The sequence below is a fragment of the Pteronotus mesoamericanus genome, unplaced genomic scaffold (genome assembly GCF_021234165.1).
Source record: "Pteronotus mesoamericanus isolate MK-2021 breed Mesoamerican mustached bat unplaced genomic scaffold, CSHL_Meso_final contig_124, whole genome shotgun sequence".
Lineage (NCBI taxonomy): Eukaryota > Metazoa > Chordata > Mammalia > Chiroptera > Mormoopidae > Pteronotus > Pteronotus mesoamericanus.
The window spans coordinates 4,296,545-4,323,319 of NW_026555051.1; the positions used below are offsets into that span (position 1 = coordinate 4,296,545).

General features: G+C 39.1%; 1 protein-coding gene across 3 annotated transcripts in view; it reads right to left on the minus strand.

The window, feature by feature from the left end:
- Positions 1-26,775, minus strand: part of TEK (TEK receptor tyrosine kinase) — a 106,192-nt gene that overhangs the window by 15,655 nt on the left and 63,762 nt on the right. For 2 of the 3 annotated variants that reach the window (XR_008530416.1, XM_054588111.1), the window contains exons 7-15: positions 24,742-24,870; positions 21,672-21,823; positions 20,307-20,451; positions 15,375-15,536; positions 13,160-13,294; positions 9,799-10,086; positions 3,960-4,259; positions 1,994-2,148; positions 293-503 (exon numbers count right to left, since the gene is read on the minus strand). Coding sequence is in view for 2 of the 3 variants with exons in the window: in XM_054588111.1 (XP_054444086.1) it covers positions 293-503; positions 1,994-2,148; positions 3,960-4,259; positions 9,799-10,086; positions 13,160-13,294; positions 15,375-15,536; positions 20,307-20,451; positions 21,672-21,823; positions 24,742-24,870 (1,677 nt within the window). In the remaining variant the exon portion in view is untranslated. The remainder of the gene's footprint in view (positions 1-292; positions 504-1,993; positions 2,149-3,959; positions 4,260-9,798; positions 10,087-13,159; positions 13,295-15,374; positions 15,537-20,306; positions 20,452-21,671; positions 21,824-24,741; positions 24,871-26,775) is intronic. The other variant, XM_054588113.1, reaches the window with a different exon arrangement.

Sequence of the window (26,775 nt, forward strand, 5' to 3'; positions counted from 1 at the left end):
TTGAGAACAACTGCATTAAGTTAGCAGTGTATGACTGAGAATCTGTATTCTCGTGTCCCAAGGAATCAAGACAGTGGGGTTTAAATAGCTCATGCCTTCATGTTTACATCCCAGCCCTATCACTGGCTGACCTCAAAGGAAATATCGCCTTCAGTTGCACGTAAGAGCTGTATCTGACCTCGTGCCAATGTTTTGCTTAAATAATGCAAGACCACAGAGGAAAGATTCAACAGGAAGTCAAGTTTTCTCCCCACCCTGCTGAAATGCTGACTCGATTTGGCCATACACTGACCTTTCATCCGTTTGATGGCAGCGTCCATCCGTAGCCCATCCTTCTTGATACGCGCCTTGAGAACCTGGCCAAAATTACCCTCCCCAATCACATCTTGAAATTTGATGTCATTCCAGTCCAGCACTGGATAAATTGTAGGATCTGGGTTGTTTTTGGCCTTCCTGTTCAGGGCCAAAGTTCCTGAGTTGAACTGCACAGCTGGTTCTTCCCTCTACAAAAAGAGGTTTTCCGTGTCAGGATTTTATTTTATTTTATTTTATTTTATTTATCTTTCTAGGGAACTTAGTACCTCCTGGTTGTATCCATACCAGGTGAAGAAAGAAATGTATCTAATTCTAGAATGGAGGTGGAAATAGGTATTATCCAACAAACCCATTCTGATGAGCTGCTGTCCACAGAGATGCATGGGCTCAGCTCCAGGCCCCAGTGGGGAGCATGCCACAACTGATTAATAATGTCTATAGAGGGTGAGGGGACCAGGGATGACAGAATGTGTGCCAGGGCATGGCACTCTCCTGAGTTAGTCACGCCTACGTTTCCACTCTGCTGTGGAATGAGCAAGTGTTTGGTCCTGATTTGAGAAGAACACGAAGATTCTCTCTGGGCAGTCACAGGATAGGCCTCTGGGAGAGCTTTCCCTTGGTCCCTTCTTGACTCTTGCCCACCCCCTCCCACTGATCTTAAAGCTTAGAACCTCCCAGGCCCACTTGGGGGCAGACTCTGGCCCCAGGATGACTGATGCTTAGAGCAAAGCCCAGCACAGTGTCTCCTTTGCTGCGAGCTGCTGACTGCATTACGACGAGCGCCAGCACTGCCAACCCTATTGCTGGCCCTGCCCCTCTAGGGACAGCCTGAGAGGAGTCAGCTCCAGCACAAAGTCAAATAACGAAGCCTCCCTGACCCCAAGGAGCAGAATCTTGAGGACATGTGCACGTCAAGATATACCTCCTTTGGAACATGTAATTGTACTCAATGGTTTATACACAGAACTGATAAACTTGGGTACAAACTAATTTTACAGAGTCTCAAACCATGGTCTAATGTTCACGCCATAGTACACCAAAGAACTCCAATGGGATGTCTTTTGGCAAAGTAGGATTTGTAGACCTTTGCTACTGGTCAGAATTCCTAGATGAAAGAAAGAGGCCATGCCAAGTGCTATGAGCCATGATGGCACACCAAAGGGTACACAGGAATGGGAAATACACACAGGTATATATCCTGCTTACACATATGAGGAATGGTAAAATTGAGGAAGGTGTTAGAAGAAGAAATGGGAACAGGAAATAGAAAAATGTGGGGATAACTTGCCTAATTCAACACACCATCACCTAGCACGCTGAGGTCCGGTTACCCTCATGTCATTCCTTACCAAAAATGTTCAGTTCTTTATATCGCAAGATTACTCTCTGGTGACTTATCATTTTGGCAGCAAAACAGTCATGTTTTAAGTGTGGTATCCTGCATAATTATTAAGAGCAACCTTTTCACTCTCAAAATTGTTCCATTTTGGACAAGAAATCCCATAGTTACGTTATTACCTCCCATTTAATAATGGAAGCCAAAGAGAAGATGAGACTTGCCTATGGGAAATGTTTCCTTTACAAATAAATTGTCTGGTGCACCTCTTTAAAGTGAAGGTTCTGTACGTGTGTGGACTTGCACTTATTAACTAACTAGTAAGAAAAGGAGAGACACTACCACATTTTGGAAGGCTTGGGCCATTCTCCTTTGAACGTTTGCCCTCTTCAACTGCAACATGATCAGAAAGGCAAACAGCACCGTCAGGCAGGTCATTCCCGCCGAGCCGAGGATGGCTATGAGCAGCATCTTCCCGCCTCCGAGCTCTGCTGGTGCTGTGCGGGGGAACACGGGGGAAGCAGCAGGGTTAGTGTACATAGAGAGAAGCCAAGACCGTCTGTGCGAGAGGTCGCAGTGGAGTGGGAATGTGATGGCAGCCCAGGTCCTGCCACCTGATTGCTATGTGACCCAGGGCTGCCCATTTATTTTCTGAAACTCAATGGAGATGAGTCTGACTCATGGGGTTAAGATCCTTAAAAAAAGTGCAAAAGTGCTTTTTTAAATGGCAGTGTGCTAATCATTAGTTGTCATTTGTTCAACTTTTACTTCCAAGTAGAAGCCCAAGCAGATGCACATCAGCAAGTGGGAATTAACGGTGGGAATGGCTAGCTAGATGCGTGACTTTGGGAAAGTGACTAAACCTCCTGGCACAATTTCCCCACTTATAAAAGCCTCATGATGCTAAGAACTTAGAGTCTATAATAAGATGTTTTGGTTTGGTTTTTTTCCTTGTTTTAAAAAGCTGGTGGAGAAAACTTGACGATACCAATGGGAGAGAAAGGAAAGAAGGAAGAAAGAAAGGAGAGATGGAGGGAGGAAGGGAGGGAGGAGGCAGACTTAGGGTTCAAGTCAAAATAAACTATTACAGACTAAGCTCTAATCCTTCTATTTCTGTCCCTTATTTAAATTCAAATGAAATTCAATTCAATGTGTTTTTATGAAAAACAGCATGTAGAGCACGACCTCATCTTCTTACAGGGATTCTTTTGTGATTATATATCTTTCCTTCCATTGCTGTGCATGTTTACATGAAGAAATGTCTGGAATGGAAGGGTGAGGGATGGTTTTGTTATGCTTTGTTTAATTTTTCTGTTTATATTTTAGGTATAGCTTGTATGCATTTTATCAAAACACAAGTATCTATAAAAGTGATGCATTTGTTAAGGGTGTGACCTCAAAACTATGATTTTTCTATAGTTGGCAGGCTCATGATTCCTTGGAACTTTCAAAAACATTCCAAAGAATCAGCACTGAAAACACAGCTTATTTGATTTTATTCCTTAAGCCCTAGGTAACCCTGAAAAGAAGCAAGAAGTTATCAGTGCTATAAGATTTCCTGTAAAAATAAACTCTAGTCCAAATAATAAATTTTCAGAAATCACCATTCCTTCTATCTTAATTCCCTTGCATATCTCACAAATGCAGAGGACTGCGAGGTGCCATTTCAGATAAACTTCAAAGGAAAGGCGTTCTACATGCTGCGGCACCTGCTCTACCTCCAGCTGCCTACCTTTGTTCATTCAGTTCCATTCAACAGGCTTTACCAATCACAAACCTTGGACAGAGTGTGCTTGGCACAATGAGGGTTCTCTATCTCAAAGAGTTTACTCTCTCTGGGATAAGGGTTAGTGGCAGATGTGTAGACCAAATAACCTGGATACAAAAAAGTAGAAGAAAACTCGGAATAGCACAGTGTCACCCAAGCTAAAAGAGCAGTTCATTTTGAGAAAGAATGTAGTGTGGTTCTAGAAGCCTCCCACTGAATCATTGCACAGGTGTGTCTCCACTGAACAGGTTCCATATTCTTCTTTCTCCCCAGAATCAAATTCATATTCCTCAGAGCTTCAGCCACTGGATGGGGAATGCTGACAGGCTAATTCAGCCTAAGGCTTAATAATAGACAAAGGAGCAACAGGGTATCCTTCCCAGAGGCATTTTCATTTTAAGGACCTATCTACAGATAGTGAAGCCTATTAGGACAGATGAATTGTGTTCCATGACACAAATATGGGGTTAATATCTTAACATGATACAGCATTTCTGAGAGTCTCCAGAAATAATTCTCGATCCTGTCCGCTCTACCAACCTTGGGACTTGGAGAGAGTGGTCAGTTCATGAGAAAAAGTTGGGTTGCTTGACCCTATGTTGTTCTCTGCAAAAATGTCCACCTGGTAAGCTGTTTGGGGCTCTAGGCCCTTGAGCTGATACCGGGTGATAGTGACATTTTTGATCTTCACATCAATGTGCTGGTCTTCATCCTTGCCCTGAACCTTATAACGAATGATAATAGAAGAAATAGAATAGCCGTCCAAGATGGTCCAAGAAATCATGGCTGAAGAGTCTGTGATGTTGGAAATCTTGATGTTTTCAGGTTGAGGAGGGAGAACTAGAAATTTAAAAAAAAAGCAAAACAATATTTCACTTAAGATATACTACCATCTCTTGGATTATTATGCTTTTGAGAGATAGTTAATGTCAGCTCATAAACTGAGAATAGCTAAGAGGTGTTTTCTCAGATGGTAATTCCAAACAATGGGTAGTGGACTCCATGCAGGCTTGATGGCGTAACACAAGATGGGAAAATAACAACACATATGTCACATATCGTCATCCTTACACTAAATTAAAGCCTCAAAACTTCTGTGACTGCAGAAACATATATTATACTATTCTTGATTCAAGGGAAGATAGAAAGTTTAAAAGAGCTGGCATTTATTAGGCCCTTCCACATAGTGACTCATTTTATCTTCACAACATTCTTATCATAAGTATTGAGGCCTAGAGAGGTTACATGACTTGGCCAAGGTCACACAGCTATTGGGTAGAAGGAACGGGATTCAATTCCTGGCAATCTGATGCCACAGTCTATAATCTAGCCACTGTCCCACATGGTGTATCCTTGCTCTTAATGCATTTATGGAGCAGCAGCATGGCAGTGTTATGCATTTTGTAAACAAACTGCTATAGGGATTTGAGAGAAAGAGATAATATTCCATGAGGATCATAGGTAGGATGAGAGAGAGATGCCTTGAGGTTTTCCAGATGGGAAGGTGACATGCACAAATCATTCTCGCACTCCCACTCTGACTCCTTTCAAACAAAACACGCAGGCCTGAGAAAACTCTGTAACTCTGTAGAGCCTAAAACTCTTTCACTCAAGGAAAGAATGACTCCAAGGTCGTGCCCTTGATATTAACTGTACTTTCTACTGTGACATTGTTTACAAGGTGCTTCCATATGCAGGCTCTCCCTTGAAGCTCATAATCACACAGGCAGGTAGGTAACCAATGCTGAAGTTTTAATTATCCCAATTTTAGGGGTGAGAAAACTGAGGCTTCACAATATAAGGGATCTGTACCTGTCCCAGTAAGCAAGTAGTAGACTCAGGCCATTTTACTTCATAAAAAATGAAAGCTTATAAGCAAATTAGAACCTTCAAGAAATGTCTTGATGTACATTCTTTGTATTTTGTTCCTCAGAGAGTTTTCTTCATTCTAAATTACCTCTTTCCCTGATGTTGATTCTCTCTATTAAACTCCTTAGGTAACCATGGCAATCTGCAAGAATCAGGTAGTAGATTTTGAGCTACCAAATCTGATTTGTATTTTCTATGGCTAACAGGTGGTAACTTATCCAAAATCACAATTAATTAATTAACAACATGTCTTAAGTTCCTGTGATCCAGTACCAAGCTTTCTGTATATCTTTGAAAAAATATAAAATAACCTTCCTTCCCACAAGGGATTACAGAGCATTAGGAATATTAACATTTCATATCAAAAAATTCAATTTCATAAACCAACAGTATTCTAAAACTGTTATCAAAAGAAGTGCTGCCCTAGCTGGTGTGGCTCAGTGAATTGAGCAACAGGCTGTGAACCAAAAGGTGGCCGGTTTGATTCCCAGTGCATGGCACATGCCTGAGTTGCAGGCCAGGCCCCCAGTAGGGGGCGCTCAAGAGGCAACCACACATTGATGTTTCTTTCCCTCTCTTCCTCCCTCCCTTCCTCTCTCTAAAATTAAATAAATAAAATCTTTTAAAAAAGAAGCAATGCCTTGCAAACACCAACCAAAAGAATAATGAATATAATTTTCATGCCAATTAAAAATCCTAAGTTTGCATGTACCAATGTAGCCATCTGATGCCTGCTAGTAGTCTTGATCTCGCTTAATGGATTCATTTAGCTTCAGTGAGTCTGAGCCCAATAATCTACGTTTCAGCAGATCCCTCAAATGATTCTAAAGTACTTTAGGACAAATAAATTTGATTTCACTTATATGTGATATCTAAAGAACAAAATAAATGGACAAACAAAACAGAAACAGAATCATAGGTACAGAGAAATTGATGGTTGCCAGATGAAGGGGGAGTTGGGGAGTTGGGTGAAAAAAGTGAAGGGACTAAGAAATACAAATTGGTAGTCACCTAATAGTCACAGGAAATATAGTCAATAATACTTACATAACTATGGCATCAGGTGGGTACTAGACTTATTGGAGGAGTCACTTCATAAATTATATAAATATCTAACCATTACTCAATACACCTGAAACTAATATAAAATAATATTTAATGTCAATTGTAATTGAAAAATAGAAGTAATATAAAATAAAAACTTTAGGAAATGCTATTTAGATTGTAAACAATTTAAAAAACTGTGGAAGGAAATTCTCCAACAACCAAAGTTGCTTTGAAGCAGTTGGTTGCCCATCCAAAGGCACAAATGAGTAGCATGATTTTGCGAAAGTAAGCAAAACAGAGTTGAAGTGTTAGTTAGAATCCTAACCCCATGAGTTACTAGCTGTAGAACTTCGGTCAAGTTACCCTTCTCTGAGTCTTTGGTTCCCTATCTGTTAAGTGTGATGATAATTCTTATTCTAATTTGCTCATAAAGCCATTTTAAGTGTCAAAAGAGACACTGTACATACACACATGCAGGAACACATTACATGCATTTATTACTTTACATATGTTTGAGGCCATATGCCAAATCTAATTCATTTCACTCCTTATACTTGGTCCAGATAGAATTGCTAGGCTGGGCACCAACATAAACTCTAAACTAGAAGCATTAATTTGACTTCTGAACAACATAGCATATTAACAAATATATCAATTAGAACTGAAATGTTCTCATCCATATACTCTTTGCCCTAATTTCCTGACCCTGTAGGGACTGGATCCTACCTCACTAACCCCAACATTTCTACCACCACCAGTATAATCCCCACCCACCTACCCACCCCCATCAAATTCCACACAAGGCAATTCCTTGTGATTACTAGTGAGTTTTTATTTAATTCTATAACTATGATAATTATGATGTGACTTGATAGTGTATAATTCTAGTGAGGGTAAAATTTATATAGAATAGTAAATGTACATCTAAGACAAGTTTGAGAAAGAAAATAATAATTTACCCTACAGGTATCAAAACATTTAACAAATCTATAGTAATTTAAACAGGTTGGAAATTGTACAGTAACACATAGGTCAATGGAGGAAAACAGAGTGCTTAGAAATTAATGCGAAAGCAATATGAGAACATGGCATAAGATACAGAAAGTACCACAAGTCTCTAGTGAGAATATTCAATATATGGCTTTGGGGTCATTGGCTTCCCCTATGTGAATAAATAAAACTAAAATTCAAAAAGATTAAAATAGTTACACTATACCCCAAAATAACATGCCTATATCTTAAATATCTATATATGCAAAAGCCAAAAGACCACAACTACTAGAAAAATATAGAGAACATATTTATGTCCTTGGGTAAGGAATAATTTCAAAATACAAAAAGTACAAACCACAAAGGCAGATATGACAGGTCTGATTACATGTAAACTGTAATCAGGTAAAAAAAAAAAACACACAAAGAAGGTGAAAATAAAGAGACTAGGAGAATATATTTGCAACATACATAACAAGATTAGTATCCAAATTATATAAACAGTTTTATCAACTTAGTAAAAGAAGACAACCAAGCCAATGGGCAAAGTATATCTGCAAATAAAGGTCCTGCAGAAGTAACGTCTGCTTAAGTGTGGTCGGTAGGGTAATAATATGGGTATAATAATTTATAGCTTTAATTTGAACATTTCACCTAAAATGTCATATGGTGTGCTTGAGTGTGATAGTGTTATGTTACAGAATTATATGCTTATGATTTTGTAAAATAAGATTTTGTAATTAAAAAGGGGATTACTTGTGCCAGACTCTATATATCAAACAAGAGGAAATCTAAATAACCTCAAAAAAAAAAGAAACCCAAATACATGAGAAAAGATGCTTACCCTTGCTAGTTATTAAGGAAGTGAAAATTGAAATTAACAGTGAGGGAAAGTTTTTTACTTTTGAGGTTGACAAAATTAAAAAGGTCTGACAATATCAAGCAATATCAAGATAGTTAAAGAATACAGAGATTGATATAGGGAAAAGAGTATGAGCACACACTCCTGGAACATAGTACACAGTGAATAGACACTTTAGAGGGAGATAGCCAATCCATTCCTCTTCTGGGCATGCTCCCTAGAAAAGCTCTGACACCTATGCACAAGAAGACATGTATAAGGATGGTCACTGAATTTTTGTGATAGAAAATAAAAAAAAGAAAAGAAAATCTAAATGTCTAGGTAAAAAGGAAGGATTAAAAAAAGATGATATATTATAACATAAACTATTATGCAGAAGTTAAAGAAGCATATGCCAGATCTAAGCAAATTAACATAGATAAAAAATAACAATGTTTATTCAAAAAAGCAAGATAAAGAATGATATGTATGCATATGTACCCTTATGATATATATGAGTATAATGTATTAAAATTATACAACATTGAATGGAAAGATACATAACAAACTCATAATTTTGGTTGTCTCTAAGGAGAGGAGAATAGAATTACAGTAGGAATGGTGGCCAAAGGGGATTTTGGTATTCCCATCTTGTGTTATTATTTCCACAAATCAACAAGCTGGAAGAAAATATGACAAAATATTAGCTATTGTTAATTCTGGGTTGTAGGAATGTATTTGTTGTATTATTCTCTATACTCATCTATAACTTTTAAATTTCACAGTATTTTTTTAAAGTGATGAAGAATCCCTAAACACTGACAAAACGTCACTGATACAAGAAGAGAGTGGCTGGAGAAACATCAAGCTGGGGGCCAAACCCCTTCCTGGGGAAGTGGAGACCCAGCTGCAGAAGAGAGCCTCAGACTTGGGGGCGGGCAAGGGACCACACACGGTCCTGATGTAAGTGGCTGCTAGTGTGGCCAAGACACTGCAAACCTTTCCAAGGTCTCAAAACGCACAGACAGAGTTCTAAAGCTATGAGTTAAAATAGAACTCTCTGCTTAATGACAAAAAAACACTTTCATTAATTACTACAAAGAAACCCAAGAAGTTCCAAGTATTGAATAATTTTAAAAGACCAATCTGAAATTAAGAAAAGCCTAATTTACGGAATAGTTTAAAAGAAAAGCCATGTTCTTACTCTCAAATATATACTGTAGCTCCAAAGATTGTCTAAGACTATTTTTCAAGCAATGTTATTTGGCTTCTAAGATTAAGAAAGACCCATCTTAATTAATCGACATATGTGTACATATAGATACATGATAATCCTGAAAACTGTCCTATAACAGATTAAATGAGCCTTACATAACGTTATTCTTCTTACTAATTTATTGAATAAATCACTCCATACCAAAGGAAGGTAAACTTAGCATAGTCCTGACTGAATAATTGCAAACCCATTTACATGGAGTTTTCTTATATGTTGCCGGGCACTGATTAGCCTCCATTCACAAGTAAATACCTTTTATGATTTCTAAGAAACAGTCTGGAAGTGATGGTACCTAAGTTCAAAGGACAGTAGTCAAAAGTCACTCAGGAGAGACTGGGGCAGCAGGGGTCACTTACTGTCACTAAGGGTCCAAGCGATGAGGTCTTCACTCCATTCCCCCTGGGCCTTGGTATTGACTCTGGCTCGAACTATGTACTGCTCCCTGGGATGTAAGTTGTTGAGTAGCACTGATGTCAAGTTGCCTGGCACTTTAATATTCTGCTGATCACTTTTCATTTGTGCAGATCTCCTCTCAACTTCAACATAGAAGTCATCTTCTGAGCTTGGAAATATTGGTTGCCAGGTCAAATTTAGAGTAGTCTGACTTTTTGGTAGGAGACTGAGGCCTCTTGGAGGAGGGAGACCTGGCGGAACCAGGAAAATCATTATTTTTACACAGGGTGAAGGTAACAAACAACCTCCAAGTGCAACTCTGCAGAATAACCTTGCCTCCTAGAATGATATACAATTTCACAAGCTATCAAATAAACACAAGCTAGTAGCCACTCAGTACTTGCAACCAAAATAGCAAACCTTGAAAATGATTCTAATACGTAGTTTGGATAATTGTCATATAGAACTACAACCCCTTGGAGAATAATTTGGGAGTAGTTTTCAAGAGCTCTAGAATTATACATACTTTAGCCCTCTAATCTGACTACCAGTCATTTACCCTAAAGAGATAATCCAAAGAAAGAGAAAACCTGTGTGTATGAAGATGTTCATTATAACATTATTTATAATGGCAAAATATTGGAAGAGACCTAAATGCTCAAAATAGGAAAATGCTTTAATAAAGTATGATATAGCCATCCAATGGATTAAAATAGATAATTGGGGAAAGTATGAAAACCCAATAAAAATATTTATAATACATGAGGGGAAAAAACTCCCATTGCAACTTGGTAAAAGTCATGTCTATAATGGGTGAAAGATAGGAAGGAAACTGATAAAAATGAAAACAGTGGATTTGCCAAGTTTATGAGTTTGTAGGTGAGTGTTTGTGTTACCCTTTTGAGCAACACGTTTTAAAGCAATTTTGCGATTGCTTCCCCTTAAGGAGGATTTCAGTCATGGCCACAGATGCGGTGGCAGGGCCAGGCCTAGCCCTGCTCTCATCCCAGGAAGGTAGGGGCTCGCAGCGCATGCCGCTGGCAGGGTCGCCCACAGGAACCTGGGCTGCCAGAGGTAACGGAATAGAAACAATGTGGGTTTTCAAATCAAAAGGCATGCCCCTCTAGCCTTGTGACCTTGGGAAAATTCACAATTTCTCCAAGTTCACATATAACACAAAATGAAAATACCCATGTCCCAGACTCAGGAGAAATAAATGAGATAATGGATGTGAAAATATATTTAGAATGTGTTAGATGCTCTATTATCATGACCTCCCTCTCTCTCTCTCTCTTCCTCCCTTCCTTCCTAAAATATCTTGTGTCGGTGGACAGAAGACAAATTTGCATGTTTTCAGTTAATAATAGTAAATTGATTTTAAAAGGATAAAGCATTTTCAAAACATAGACTAGAGACCTGGCTGGGCGGCTCAGTTGGTTGGAACATCATCCCATACACCAAAACGTTGTGGGTTTAATTACCAGTCAGGGCACATACCTAGGTTGTGGGTTTGATCCCTGGGTAGGGGGCATACAGGAGGCAACCAAGAGATGTTTCTCTCTCAGTCAATGTTTCTCTTTTTCTAATTCCTCTCTCTAAAACCAAGAAGCATATCCTGGGGTGAGTATTTTTTTAAAAAGGAAAAAAAAACATAGAATAGAGACTCTCTAACTCATGTATTCTCAGTGGGGACATTATTGCCCTTATTGTGGCAAAAATTAGTTCTTAGGTATGAGAAATTTTTAGATAGTACAGTGGTTTATGAAGGACCGCAATATATTATAAACAGATTTGCAGTATCAAAATTTGTGGCAGGAGAGACATTAGCACAAAATAGCCACTTTTCCCAAGCACAAAAAAAAATCTAAAATTTCCTTGGGGGTGATAATTTAAAAATAAAAGTAAAAAGATTGAGAAACTATGCTCTGACTGTTGGTTGGAAGTGAGAGGAAGGGTCTGCTCCCATCCACGGGGAGAGTGACACTCACTCCAGCTGTGGCTGCTTTAGGCCAGGGGACCAGCGAGCAGGTCCTGAGTGAATGGACTAAAATTAGGAGCGTTTTTCAAGTGGTGTAAAGAAACGGTGCCCTTGGACTCCCAGGTAAAAACAGTAATTGGAGAAACAAAAAATACTATATCTGAGTATCTAGTATGGTGATACATCAGCTACATCACCATGGGCAGGTTATTAATCACTCTGAGACTCTACTTTTCAACCTATAAAATAAGGAAGCCTATTCTTATCCTTTAAAATAATATGAATTGAATCTATGTGAGCTTGAAAGCCTAAAGCACTGGCCAGGATAGTAACAGATGATTGTACACAGTAAACACTAGAAAGAGAACTTGACAAGAGATGATTCCAGGAGAGAACATCTGGGTAGCAGATAGCTGGAGCCCTGGTTAGCAGCAAGGAAACTTCACAAATTTAAGGGCTCTTCCATGAACACAACAGAAGACCAATAGATAGTGACTAACAATTAACCAAGAAATACTACTGCATGAGTTACTTAGATCGTGTGGACCCAGGACCACCGTCACTTGCAAACTTTTAAGAAATACAAATTCTTGAGCTCCACTCCCTATCCAAACCTATGGAACCAAAGCTCTGGGGTGGGGCTCAGAAATGTTTAGACAAGCCCTCCAGGTGATCCTGATAAACACTGATGTTTGAGAACCAGCGATTTAGAAACGTGGAGGTACATACTTTCAGACATAGCTTAAGGAGATGAAAGTAGCTGCCTATAGGAAGCAGGACTAGGAGGTGCAGGGAGGAGCAGGGGGCTGCGGGGAGGAGCAGGGGGCTGCTATTACTCAGATAAAAGCCTTTCATTTTATTTGATGTTTTAACTATGTGCACAAATTTCTTTGAAAAATTAAAAATTATTTTTAAAAAATAAACAAACTGGGATTTCTGAAGTGTATGTGGCAAGAACCTGGCCTGGACCCTTAAGATGGAAACAGGAAACTGTTGGTAAAACTTAGCAGCCAAGGCTCAGCACAGTCACTACTAAGTAAATCCCAACTCCTAAGGGATGTCCCTGCCTTCCTGAAGGCTCATCTGCTTCCTTCTCTGTCCTCCTGGACTGCCACATACCCCCTCCCCCAGGGAGATAGACCAGAGTGCAGCCCAAATAAAGGATCGGTTTGGCTCCAAGTTCCTACCCTTCCTGTCACTTTCCCACCCATTCAAAAGAGAGCTCCTTCCACCTCCATCCCCACCCACCCACTCACCCACCACCACCCTTCCTGGTCTTCCTTCCTCTTTCCCCTTCCTCCCCCTCCCACCCAGCTCGTGAATAAATGCTGTTTGCTTTGACTGACCGATAGAAGTTGTTGTGAACCGTTTCACGGGTCCAGGATGCCCTTCCCCGCCCTCTCCACGCCGGACCAGCTGCACGCAGAGCTCATATTCTGTTCGAGGTTCCAAATAGTTGAGTGTAACAATCTCATTTGTCACTGAGAAGAGGGAAAGTTCAGGAAACTTAGGTTGGCACTCCTTTACAAAGTCTCTAAACTGGAATGTTGTTATTGTGATGTGAACTAATGTTAGGTTTTTAAAAACACAATGTCTTAGTGAAACAGAGAGAGGCAATTCCATCGTCAGGTCCTCACCATTCCTAATATAAGGAAAATAAGGTTTTTTGAAGGAAGTTGACAGGTTATGCTGTGTACACTAATATGAGTATTTCTGTGCCACTTAATCTTTTCTGCTCTATTTGTGTGATTTTACTCTACTCATTTGTAGAGTAAAATCACACAAATATTCAACTATATGGAATGTCAATCTGATGTAGGGGGGAAATCTCAATTTAGAATGATATCAAATAATTTAATTTCTGTTTTCAAGTACATACAGTGATTGTAAGCAAGCTATCAAGAGGAGAAAGCTCTGAGGGTTTGCTCACAATGACAGAATAACAAATTTGTACTGGTTGTACCACTACAAACGAAGGGATCTGGAGTACTGGAAAACAGATCCCATTAACAAATGGTACATGCTGCTTTTCTTCTTAGCTGTTGGCTTCAGCCAGCCACTTTCTCTGCGGACCCTGCAAAGGGAGATTTTTGCCTCACTGTCTAATAAATTCCTAGTGAGTAAGATAAAAGTGGGCTGTGTTTCAGAGTCTCTAGAAGACTATTTTGTGGATGTCTACTTGTAAAAAGTGACTATGAATTATTACCAACATATTTATTTAAAAGCTGCTTTTTAATAAGACCTAGCCATCAACGTTGGAAGTAGCAATGCCATCCATCAGCCTTCTTTTGCTGGGATTCTGAATTTCAGCTGAGTCTACAATAGCGTGTGAAGAGCCTAGTACTAATACCCTGACTTTATTCAACATACCCAGATCAGTGAGTATTATTAAGCCCAAAACCCTCCTTTTCTTTTCCTTTTCTGTAACTCCCTTAATTATCTATACACAGTGAACTCCTTTCCAGAAGTTCACAAGCACAATGAGAGTAAAGCCCTGGTGGAGAGAGGTGTGTTCCCTACAAACGTGATATCACAGGTCTTGCTACACATGGCACAATTCAAGCAGCACTGTCAAGATAATGATCAGTTTTCCTTTTTAAAATGATTTTTACATCATCATGCAACAAACAGAACTCTAATTTGTGTTTCAAAATAAATTTGACAAATTAATTCATTAAACTGCTTTCATGAAATTTTGACATTTTATCACATTTTGTGGAACTATTTTTTCCTTTCAGGGAGTTGGGGGAGGAGCATGTACTCTGCCCATACCCCTCTCACCCCTCTCCCTCCTCCCCCACTCCAGTCCAGTCTGCCACAATCTAAAATTTTCAGGCCCATATTCCTCTCAAAATCTCCGTGGGCTAAGATCCTGCAGGACAGGGCAAGACCGAAAGGTAAAAAAAGAACAGGCAACTCAATAGAGCAGCAACAATAACCCCTCAAATGTAAGCAGATCGGGTCTCTTCGTCTCTCTAGCAGCCCGTGGAATTTCCTGTTATCATGTTTATGGCACAAACACATATCTTTAACCATGACCAACCAAGGTATAGTAACTGAAAAGAGGACTGGAGAGCCAGAGAATCCTGAAAAAGAAATATTGGTATATAGGGTCCAGCAGAAGTAATGCCTGCTTGAGTGTGGTTGGTAGGGTAAATAACATGGGTGTGATAATTTATAGTTTTAATTTGCACATTACACCTAAAGTGTCATATGGTGTACTTGAGTGTGATATTGTGGTGTTACAGAATGACATGCTTATGATTTTGTACTAAATTTTGTAATAGAAAAAGGGGTGTTATTTGTGCTGGACCCTGTAGCTAGTAACTCTTGATGTAGTCCATTCTGTGTTCCATAGATACTCCAACTTTCAGAAATTAGCCTCAGAACTCAGAGGGCCCTATCACACTCTATGTTGAATACTCTGAAATGAAATTCTCTGCTACAGCCTCCAGCACAAGGTAGAGGGTTGAGGCAAGGAGAAGGATTTCTATATTTGGAGGAAAATTCATTTTACTGGTGCCACACCTCCAGCTACAGCCTTTTCTGTCCAAACCTTACCTTGAATGTGACGCCATGCCTCATAATGATTAACAGGTTTGTAGAGAAGCTTCTTGGATTTGATGGGTCCATCCCCAAAGTAAGGCTCAGAGCTGATGTTGATGACAGCAAAGTTATGTCCAGTGTCAATCACGTTTGGGGCATTCAGGGGCTCTGGGAGAACTAAACAAAATTTCAGCAATCAAATTAATTTTTACATTTAGGGTTTTCCATTGTTCTTAAGTGCCTTTATATTTCCAACAACACCCTCGTACAGCTCTGTGCTCAAATTCAATGTAATCACCTGCTCTGTGATCTCCCCACTTAGCTCTTGCCTCTCCAACCCATTGTCCTCAGTCAAAGGGCTTTCTTAAAATATGAGCACTCCTCAGAGGCTTTCAATGGACTCCCATTACATTTAGAATAAAATATAAAATTTGTACTCTGACCTGCCAGGCCTTGCACAAGTGGGCCCCTGCCTTCCCTCCAGCTTCCTCTTCCCCTCACCCAACACCCTCCCATCTCACCGAACAACTTTCAATTCATCCAGCTAACAATGCCCCAGGCCCCTTTTTGTCTCATATTTTTGTAGATGTTCTCTGGGAAAGGGGTGCTTCACCACCCACTATTCCCTACTTAACTATTACCTATCATTCAGCTCTCACCTCCAATGGGACTTCTTCACAAGGGCTATCCTAGAATCTCAGTCAGCTTTTACAGAACTTATACTTCTGCTTCATTGTAATTTTCAGAATTTATTATCCTTTGTGATTTTATAAGATTATTTGATATTGGTCTTCCTACTAGACGATGTATTCTATCTTTTTCTGTGGGGCGGGGGGTGCTAAAAGTAACACAAAATTATCTTACATTTCTGAAAGTCAGAAGTCAGGCCTGGGTCTCCCAGGGATAACATCAAGGTGTCAGAGGGGATGTGTACCTTTCTGGAGCCTCTACGGGAGAATCTGCTTCCGTGTCCTTTCTGGCTTCTAGAAACTACCTGCATTCATTGGCTCATGGCCTCTTCCTTCACCTTCAATGTCAGCAAGTTGTATCTCTTTGACCTTCTTTCATTGTAACATATCTTTCTGACTAGAGTCAAGGAAGGCCTTTTGCTTTTAAGAATTCATGTGATTGGAGTGGATCCCTCTACATAACCCAGAATAATCTCCCCATCTCAAAGACCATATGTTCTTAGTGGGGACAATAGCACCCCACCAAGGAGGTGACAAGTGGTTCTGGGGGAATGAAAAAAATCTTAACTATTATAATGGCTTTTAGCCTTCCAAAGAGCCACAGTACATAAACAGATATATAGTACATCTGCGATGTTAACATTTTATGGTGACAGAAATAGAGTTTTGGAATAAAATTTCTAAGAGGGTTCCTTAATGGATAATGATAAAGAGTTTGTAAAACACTGCAGTAGACTGTAAACTCCATTAGGGCAAAGACTATGTAGGTTTGTTCAACAGGTGCTGAATAATTGTTTGCCAACTGAATTTCCAGTGAAGTCTGAAGCTCTGTTAGTCAGCCCTTCTTAGAAATGCATAATTATTGTTTTTTTTTCCCTTCCACAAAAGTGTATATTATATAGCATAGACTCTTTCAGATTTCAGGAGACATTACAATGTTCAATAATTTTACTTTATCTCTCTGTCTTAATGTTTTATCTCACTATCCACAAAAATGACCTTCAAGTCTTTGCTCAATAGCATCTTCTCAGGGAAGCCTGACTACTTCATTTACGACTGGCCACCCCTCCAGCCCTCCCTAGCACTCTCTACCCCTATTTCTGCTTATTCTTCTCCATAGCACTTAATGTCTTCACAAACCACATATTTTATTTATGTGTTTGTTCATTGTTTATATCCCTCCATGGAAAAGAAACTCCATGATGGAAGAGCTTTTTCTTTTTTTCTCATATTGCACATTGCTATATTCCCAAATCTAGAACTTAATAGTCCTTTAGTAAATTCTACTGACTGACTCAATAAAGACTGAAGAGTAAGTTGACTAAGGTCGGGATAATAAAGCCAGTAAGAAGCCGAATTGAGCAGTATGCCCTCATTGGAGGCCAATTGTGCCAGTGTTAAGTCAGGTGAGTCTGGATACACATTTTCTTAGATCAGTTTCTGAAGAGAGCACTCTGAAAAAAGGGAGTAAATTCATTCATTAAGCTATGATTTCTGAATATGATCAAATAGGACCATCTGTTTGTTTAAATGATCAAAATGCATGTTTATTTATGGCCATTGGTGCCAGTCTTTATAAAAGAGATAATTTGATAAAGGTAAGAAGTTTGCCCCCAAAGCTTCCTCTTACTAATTTATCATTTTGTTCTTTTTCTTTTAATCATTCTTATATACATATTATAAAGCACAAAAATCTAAGTGTATTTAGCTCAAGGGACTTTACCTACATAGAGTCCCATGTAACCACTAACCAGATTGAGATAGAGAACATTTCCAGCCCCGCCTCCCCCCAATACACCAAATACCATATGTCCCTTCCCAGGCAATAGGGAACTACTCTCCTGAATTCTGTTACTATAGATTAGTTTTGCCTGTTCTTTAACTTTATGTTAGTAGAGCCATAAAGGATGTACTTTCATTTGTACATTATCATGTAGCAGGAATTGATTCTTTTTAAATTACTGCTTAGTTTTTCACTGTATGATGTTATGGCTGAATTGTGTCTCCCATCCCCAAATTCCTAAGTTAAGGTGTTAACCCCCAGTACCTCAGAATGTAAGTTTACTTAGAGATAGGGTCTTTAGGGAAGTAATTAAGTTAAAATGAGGTTATTAGAGCAGTTTCTAATCCAATATGACTATTTTGTCCTCATAAGAAGATCAAATTAGGATACACGCCTGTACATAGGGAAGACCATACAAAGATAGAAGGAGAAGATCCACTACAAGACTAAGAGAGAGGCCTTAGAAGAAACCAACTCTGTCAGCACCTTGATCTTGGACTTCCAGGCTCCAGAACCATGAGAAATCAATTTCTGCTGTTTAAGGCCCCAGTTTGTGGTACTTTGTTACAGCAGTCCTAACAAAGCAATAAATATGAATGTACCACAATGTATTTATCCCTTCTATTGTTGATGGACATTGGGGTTAATTTCAGCTTGGGGCTATTATGAATAAAACTGTTCTGAACATTCTTGAAATCGTCTATTTTGAACATACACATACATTTCTTTTGAGCATATACCTTGGAGTAAAACTGCTAGATGATAGGATATGGGTATGATTGGCTTTAGTTTATATTCCCAGTTTCCCAAAGTCATTATACCAATGTCTACTCTGGTAATATAAAGTCTAGTACCTATTTTCTTAATACTATGTTTAAAGACACTGATTAATTTACTAATGGCTATTTCCATTTCATGAATGTCAATCAATATGACAGTGAAGAGGCATCAGTGATTTAGGACTAAAGACACATCTATACATTGACATCATTTGCTGTGTTTATCTTTTCACTAAAAAGATAAACAATAAGATTCTCCTGAATCTTAGCAACATGCTTTGGTTTTAATCATTATTATTTATTTTCCATGGATAACAAATTAACAAATATTCCAAGAAGTTTTAAAAATAATATAATTTCCTTTTCTGTATGGTGTTTCCTTTCTTTCAAGAGCATATAAAATGTAAGAAATTATTTTGATAATATGGACATTCTAAATAAAACATATCTGGGATTTTTCCAGTAATCCAAAGAATATTGAGGATACCAGGGTGGTTCACATGGATTCCCAGGGCAGAGAATCCAAATCTGTGAAGCTCTATTTATGTTACTGTTGTGATTGACCTTTTAAAAAAGATTAAATTATAGGTTTTTACATTATTTTCATTTATAGAAAAGACCTCATGGTTCTCCCAAAGATTCCTAATCAAGTAATAAAGTAGGTCAAATAGAAATCTACCTTGGTCATCTTGCTTCCTCATCTGTAATACAAGACACTCAGAAAGCAAAATGATGGAGGATTTGGAGTCAGGAGACCCAGATTCACAATTAGGATTTGTTTCTTACCAGATATCCTACTTTAAACAAGTTAACTAAACCTTCTGAATCTGTTTATTGATTGGTAAAGTGGGGACAACAATATCTATTTCATAAGTTTCTTAGAAAGATTAAATAAGATGAAGTATGTGAAGTAGTTAGCTCAGTGCTTTTCCAAGAATATATACCAAAAGCTGTTAGGTGTCTTTGTCTAAATGGATTCATAAGTAACTTCCAAATTTAAAATTCCTTGTTTAATCTATGTATACCAGCCAAGGTAACTTTGATTTATCTTGACTTTATTTCTTCTCTTCAAGCTACAAATACATACACACCCATATAGATGAATTTGAATTTTGAAAAACAAATTTGTAGCAGGATAAATACTCACAATATTAACTATGTGAAAAATTCATTTATGTTAATTATATAGGATAGCCTGGGCTGCATACTAAGTGAGTAATCCTCAAAAATTTTCCAAATTATTCTCTACAACAATGAATATGAAGTCACAACAATGATGAAACATTTTATAAAATATAAATATGACCAGACATTTTGTATGAGACACAATCCTAAAAAGTGTTTTATATACGCAATAAATCTTTATTATAACCACGAGAGTCAGATAAACTATATTTCATTTGCAAATAAACAAAGGCTCAGACAAGTTAAATTCATGTGCGTAGGGCCACACACACAGTTACTAGCTATCAGGGACAAAAATCAAACCCCAGGCTATGTGAAGAGATCATATACTTAATCCTTCTTTTCCATTTTCATGCACATAAAAAAAATGTTATAGATTTTTAGTATCTTGGAAGATATTCAAAAGACATTTTAGTGGTCAGATAACATTTTTATCTAGAAGTAGCACACAGCAGTGCATAAACTAAAATCATGAAGGATACAAGTTCTTCTTCTGGAAAATGAAGCGTACCTTTAACTGAAATGTTAAAAGGCTTTTCCACCATCCCGGCCACGGTGTTCACACTGCAGACCCAGACTCCTGAGTCAGGGGGGAGGATCCGATGGATGGTGAAGGTAGCCACTGAGAGATGGCCTGTATGGTTAAAGTCTTTTGGCTGGAAAGGTCAAATACAAAACAATAAAAACTTCTAGGGAGGTATAAACACAAAAGTTCATAACACTGACCCCATCTAATTGTTTAGTAAGAAGTTTTCTAGGAGAGATTAAGAAGTTCAATGCAATGCTTGTATAATCATTGGCTTATTTCCAAAGCTATTGTAGTAGCCCTGAAAGTTTATATTGGGCTGACGCCCTCACAGATCCTGCTGTTGTATTTGTGTTTTGGATAGTGGGGTAAATAGTTACGGACAAGAAGTCTAATTCCTTTTAAACTGCTTCTGGCAACATTTGCTCCGTTCTGGTCTAACACAGAGATGGCTGGGTGAGAGGATAAAACAGCTTTCTCAGGTATTTGGTGGGGGCAGGGGGGGGGCGGTAAGGGGGGCGGTGCTGAGCGCGGGTGGGGCGCTGTCAAGTGAGGTGTTATTGGAAAAGCCAGGGCTCTGAAGACCCATAGACCTGAGTTCACATACCAGCTCTACCACTTGTGACCAATTCCTTCATTACTTAAATTCACCCAGGCAGTTTTCACTTCTACAAAAAGGGGACAGGCAATGTTAAGTACAATATGGGTGGCCCTCACTAGATGGTAGCTGTTGCTTCCATTAACTTTGGAAAGGCCAACAAGATTTTGGAAGCTGTCAACTGGCATCACTACCTAAAGGGTTGTTTGTGTGGAATCAGGAACATCTGACATGGAGACATGGATAATGGCATGTTCTACCTAATACATATCCTGCCCCCAACATGTCACCTGGATCTGCCTTCCTGTCAAGCTGATTTTCAGTCATTTTAAGAGACATATAAGATAACTGTTCCAAAATCTTTAGATAAGAAAATACACTAGTTTCCTGAGAATCATTTGTGAAACAAAGAAATTTGGGATATTGGGAGAGAGAAAAGGGTAATGCACTGGAAAGTAGCTTAGTCTTTCCAGCAAAGAACTGCTGTCATAGCACCTTAACCAGTGGTGAGCACCAGCAATGAGGGCAAAATGAAGGGGTAGGAAGGCCCAAGGGATGCATGCATCTTCAGGGACTTGATGGATCATGGTTTCTGAACTGCAGACATAGGAACAGGTCTATCTAGAGTCAAGCTAGGAACATCCTATCCCAGAAGAATGCAACCTCTAAATGGAATCTAGCCTTAGGCGTGCTGATGACCACACTGAAAGTTTCTAGTGGTATCAGGAGAGCAGATTAAGAATAAATCTTACATGGAGCACTGTCCCATCTGGCTTCACGAGGGTCATTTCTTCTTTAGCAGGTAGTGGCCAGCCAGACGCTTTGCAGATGGGGTTAAATTTACCACTATTTACTTCTATGTCATCTGGCAAATCCTCTATCTTTGGGGTTATCCGTGGCATGCCTGAAGGAAGAAAACAGCACTGTGAAATCTAATCTTTAACATAGCAGGAATAGCCATAATGAAACTAGCTACCTGTTAGCAGATCACACCTGGGAAAAAACTTTCCAAATATTATATTGCTTTATCATCATATAAGAAACTTGTGAGGTAGTCCTACCATGTAACTCATTTTACAGATGATGAGAGGGAGGCTCAGAGCCCAGATTAAAGCTCATATCTTTATGAACCCATAATATGCAATGTTAACCAAGACCCTGTGCTACCTGACCCATCAGGGCCACAACTCCCCTGCCCTTACTTATCAGCCTCTTTCCTATATTTTAAAATAATTTTTACGAGAACAAAAACAAAAACTAGTTTTCCATTCAGTGAACAACCCTGTGATATTGCTGATTAACAATATGATCATCAGTTTTGATATATGATTGATGTCTCATTGATTGGGAAGTCTTCAAGTGGCAGAAGATTAATAGCCAGATTTACATCCAAGAAGTAAAGTGGCATATAACTCATATAACTCCCCCAAATCAATTTGTAGTCAACAGCCAAATCAAAAATGTTGCTTCTAATATTGAAAGAAGAAAAAATACCTGTGGTTGCAACAAAGATATCAGGATCCCTTGCCTAGTATCTATAGAGTAGAGAATAAATAATTCTGAATATGTAATCCAGAATAACTATTTTATTCTGAACTACAGGATCTTAGAGAACCTTGGACCACTATAACTAAATGTGAGACATCATTGAAAACAGTCCAACACATTCTTTACGAGGAGATGGAGGTACCCCAAGAACTGTAGTCACTTCCATGCTGTTCCATATCAGTGCTGGGGACAAGGCGGGGTCATGGTAAACACATAAATAGTGACAGTTTATATTGATATCCTATTTCTCAGACCTAGAATGAAACAGGTAAGGTGTGTGCAGCAGGAGAGAAAAGGATCTATGACCACAAAGGTATGTCCTTGATATATCTGTAGTATTGGAGAGAGTGTATTTAGAAAATTGATCAGCCCTGCCAGTGTAGCTCAATTGTTGGAGCATCGTCCCATAAGCCAATAAGTCATGAGTTCAATTTCTGGTCAGGGCCCATGCCTGGGTTGCGGGCTTCATCGCCCAGCTTGGGTTGCATACAAAAGGCAACTGATCAGCATTTCTCTCTTGCATTCATGTTTCTTTTCCTCTATTCCTCTTTCCCTTCTCTTTTCTCTAAGATCACTGGGCATATCCTTGGCTGAGGATAAAAATAATTATCAAATTTTTCAGCTTAGGTAGTTATTCATATAGCAATTTTAGAAAGTGTTTTGGCACTTTTAAATCATTTCTTTCTTTCACTGCATTTTCTGCAGTTGGATGGAGGTGAAGGTGGATGTGCAGGTGGAGCATGAAGTGGTGTTAATTAGGGGAAAGAAGGCTGCTCTCCGGAAGCTCAGGGTCTGCATCTAGGTCTGAGATTTCTCACATCTTTTGCAACATCAGCCTTAGAACAGAAAGGAAGGAGTAAAACACAAAATGCAAATCCTAAATCTTGTTAGTTATCCATTTTCAATCAAGTCTTCTGATAGCCCCAAAGCATTTCCTTCCCTTCCTAGACCCTCCCAGATTCCTGCCCTGTGACAAAGTCCAAACACTGGGAAAAGAGGAGAAAGTGTAAAACTGACAATCTAAAGCCTTTGCAAAAAAAAAAAAAACTGTTGGTATTTTTCTTTATAATTGTTCTAATGTTTTAAACTTACAGAGCAAAGGTCATATATGTCTTAGATTTCATTTGGTGTGTGTTTCTTTTATTGCATTCCTACTTATTTGATTGAAAAAGTGATATATGTATATTATTTTTAAATTTTGAAAATATACTTGCTTTAATTTATAAAAGTAAAATCTGGGTCAGAGATTAGCAAACTTTTTCTGTTAAGGGCTAGATAGTATTTTCAGCTTTGCAAGCTAGAAGTTCTCTCCAGTAACGATTCAACTTGTATAAAAGCAGCCATACACAATATATTATAAACAACAGGGTGTGGCTGTGTTCCAATAAAATCTTCTTTATGACAAGAAATGGTGAGGCAATAAAAAGGAATGAGGTACTGATATATGCTGCAATATAGATAAACCTCAGAAACAGCATAAGTGAAAGAAGCCAGCCACAAAAGAACACATATGATCTCATTTATGGTATATGAACTGTCAAGAATAAGCAAATTTGTACAGACAGAAAGTAAATTTGTAGTCGCCAGGGGCTGGAAGGAGGGAAGAATGGGAATTACCACTAACAGGTACATGATTTCTTTTGATGTGATGGAAATATTCTAAAATTAGGTTATGGCAATGGACTCACAACTCCATAAATATACTAAAACCTCAGAACTGTACATTTTAAAGAAATAAACTTCAAGGTATAAAAAGGTATATCTCAATAAAAATGTTAAAAAGTAATGGACCAGCTGTGATCTGTGGGTATTTGCTAACCTCTGCTCTGTGGTAACTTCCAAACTAGAATTATTTAACATTTCATTTTGAGAGTAATCTTTTCTGCTTTTTTATATCTTTCTTTTAAAAAATATCCTTTGTCTAAATACCTCCAAAGTAGTTTTTTCCTGTTGTTCATATCTAGGAAAAAGGCTGGTCCGAGAGAAGAGAGTAGGAGAGGTCAGCAGAGGTCTCAGCTGGCCAATTATCACTTAATGTGCTACAAAGAGCATGTGTTTTATTTCTAGTGGAAAAGGAAATGAGGTCCAGCCATAAGGGTCCACAGAAAAGAAACAGAAAGCTGTCCTTTAGAACTTGGGATATAATCTTCCCAGCTTCTGGATAGAAACAAAAGAGGCTTGAGAATCTTGGGCTGTTGGGACAAGAATGATACCAGCAAAGCTTGGTTCAAATGTGCTGAACATGGCCCTGACTACAGTGTTACCTTGCTTTACCTTCTTTCTCACACTGGAGCCCTTGGCGTCCTGGAGAGCAGAGGCATCCTTGGAACCGATCACAGATCTCCCCATTGGTGCACCTGCACCTGAGCTTACAGTCTGGCCCATAATACCCAGGCTGGCATGCTGTAAACAAAGATATCAAAAACCATTGCTGAAATAGGAGAAGGGAGAAAACTCAGGCTATAGATGGCTAGTTTCATTTTTCTCTCCAATCAACCTTGTTGCTTCATTTGAAGTAGTATGTGATTTATCAGTGTTATTTATCTGAAATACCAGGAATTTAAAGGATTGGGAAATTCTCCTTCTAGGAGAATTGAATAAGCTCTTACCAGGTCAACCTTCTTATAAATAACAACTGTATTTAAAAACAAAAACAAAAAAAAAAACCTACCTGAAACACAGAAGAGTGGAACCAGGCAGATTCTAAAGCAGAATTGACATTTGAAAGCTGGGCATACTGTGCTTCCCATTTTTTAGCTTTTAGTCTAATGTTTGGGCACATTGATACCAAGTAGGGAAACTAAACCCCAAAGAAAACCTGTAGGTTTTTGACCTAAAGAACCAAAAAATGGAGTCAGGGAAACCACAGACACTAGAAAGTGAGAGGGAAAATCCAGAAAGGGAAAGCCAGAGAGAGGAACTCCCAAATCTTTGTCTGATCCCTCAACCACACATGCTAAGTGCAGTTCCAAAGCAGCTCAGCTAAGAATAAAAGAACTGAACTGAGCTTGAGCTGATATCTAAGAGTCAGAGTATTCGGTTTGAGTCCTACCAAGTTAATTGCTTGCTAAAACAACAAAACAAAATCAACATTCATATCACACTTCATAGCCTCCACAATGTAACATTCATAATGTCCAAGATACAATTCCAAATTATTCAGCATAAGAAGAAAAGAAAATAAACAAAGACCAACCAACCTTGATGATCCAGATGCTAGAAAATGTAGACATAAATTTTAAAGCAACCATAATAACTATGCTCAGTGAGATAAAAGAAAATGTGCTCACGACAAATGAAACAATGAGAAATAGACAATTTAAACTATAAAAAATAACCAAAAGAGAATCCAAGAGAGCAGCGGACTAGGTGGAACTAACACTCACCTCCTCTCAGGAGCAAATTGTAATTACAACTAAAATATAGAACAATCAACCTGAACATCCAATTGAAGACTCCTGAATAGAGGTTTTATAACCAAGGAGTTAAAGAAGAAGACACTGAGACTGGTAGGAAGGGTGGAGATGCAAAAAGGGCTCTCTGCTCCCATGGGTGGTGGCCAAGATTCCAGAAGCATATCTCAGCTGGAAAGATTCCCCCTGAAGGATGTGTCTCAACCCCATGCCAGAATCCCCAGGCCAGAAAGCGAGAACTGGGAAGAGGGGCTCACATAAAGTCTGGGTGTGAAAACCAGTGAGGATTCGGTTTGCCAAGGAGAGACAAGAGACTGCCAAAGACACAGGCATACCCCAAAAGGGCCAATGCACAAAACTGTACTCACACTCACCCTGAGCTCCAGCAGAGCAGACTGGAATTGTGTGAGAAGAGACAGGTCATGGCTCTGGAGAGAAAGCTGAGGGTAGAGCCACCAGAACCTCTATGCTAAGTAATTCTCCCACACCGTAGACACCATTTTTCTTGGATGGGGCACCCACCTCCTTATGGCATCAGCCTGGGGGAATGCAGAGGTCCCACACTCTGGGCTCCCTGTCCCCCAACATTGTGGATCTCATCCCTTCTGAAGGACACAGCTGCCAGGTTGAGTGTGTAGAGGTCTGAGCAGACTCAGTGGGTGTCAGTGACTGAGTGGTGTGGCTTTGGAGGAGGTCCATTGCCCCCACTTTTCTGTGAACCTGGCTGGCTCTTCCCCTTCATGAGAGATCCTCTAGCCCCACCCTCTGGGCTCCAGGTGCCTCCCTCCCAACTCCAGGTAGCCCTTGCCCTGCTGAGATCTGGACAGAATCCAGGACAGATTGAGTTGTGTGGCTCAAGAGTGGGAGCAACTCCTCCCACCTTCCCCCAAGCCTG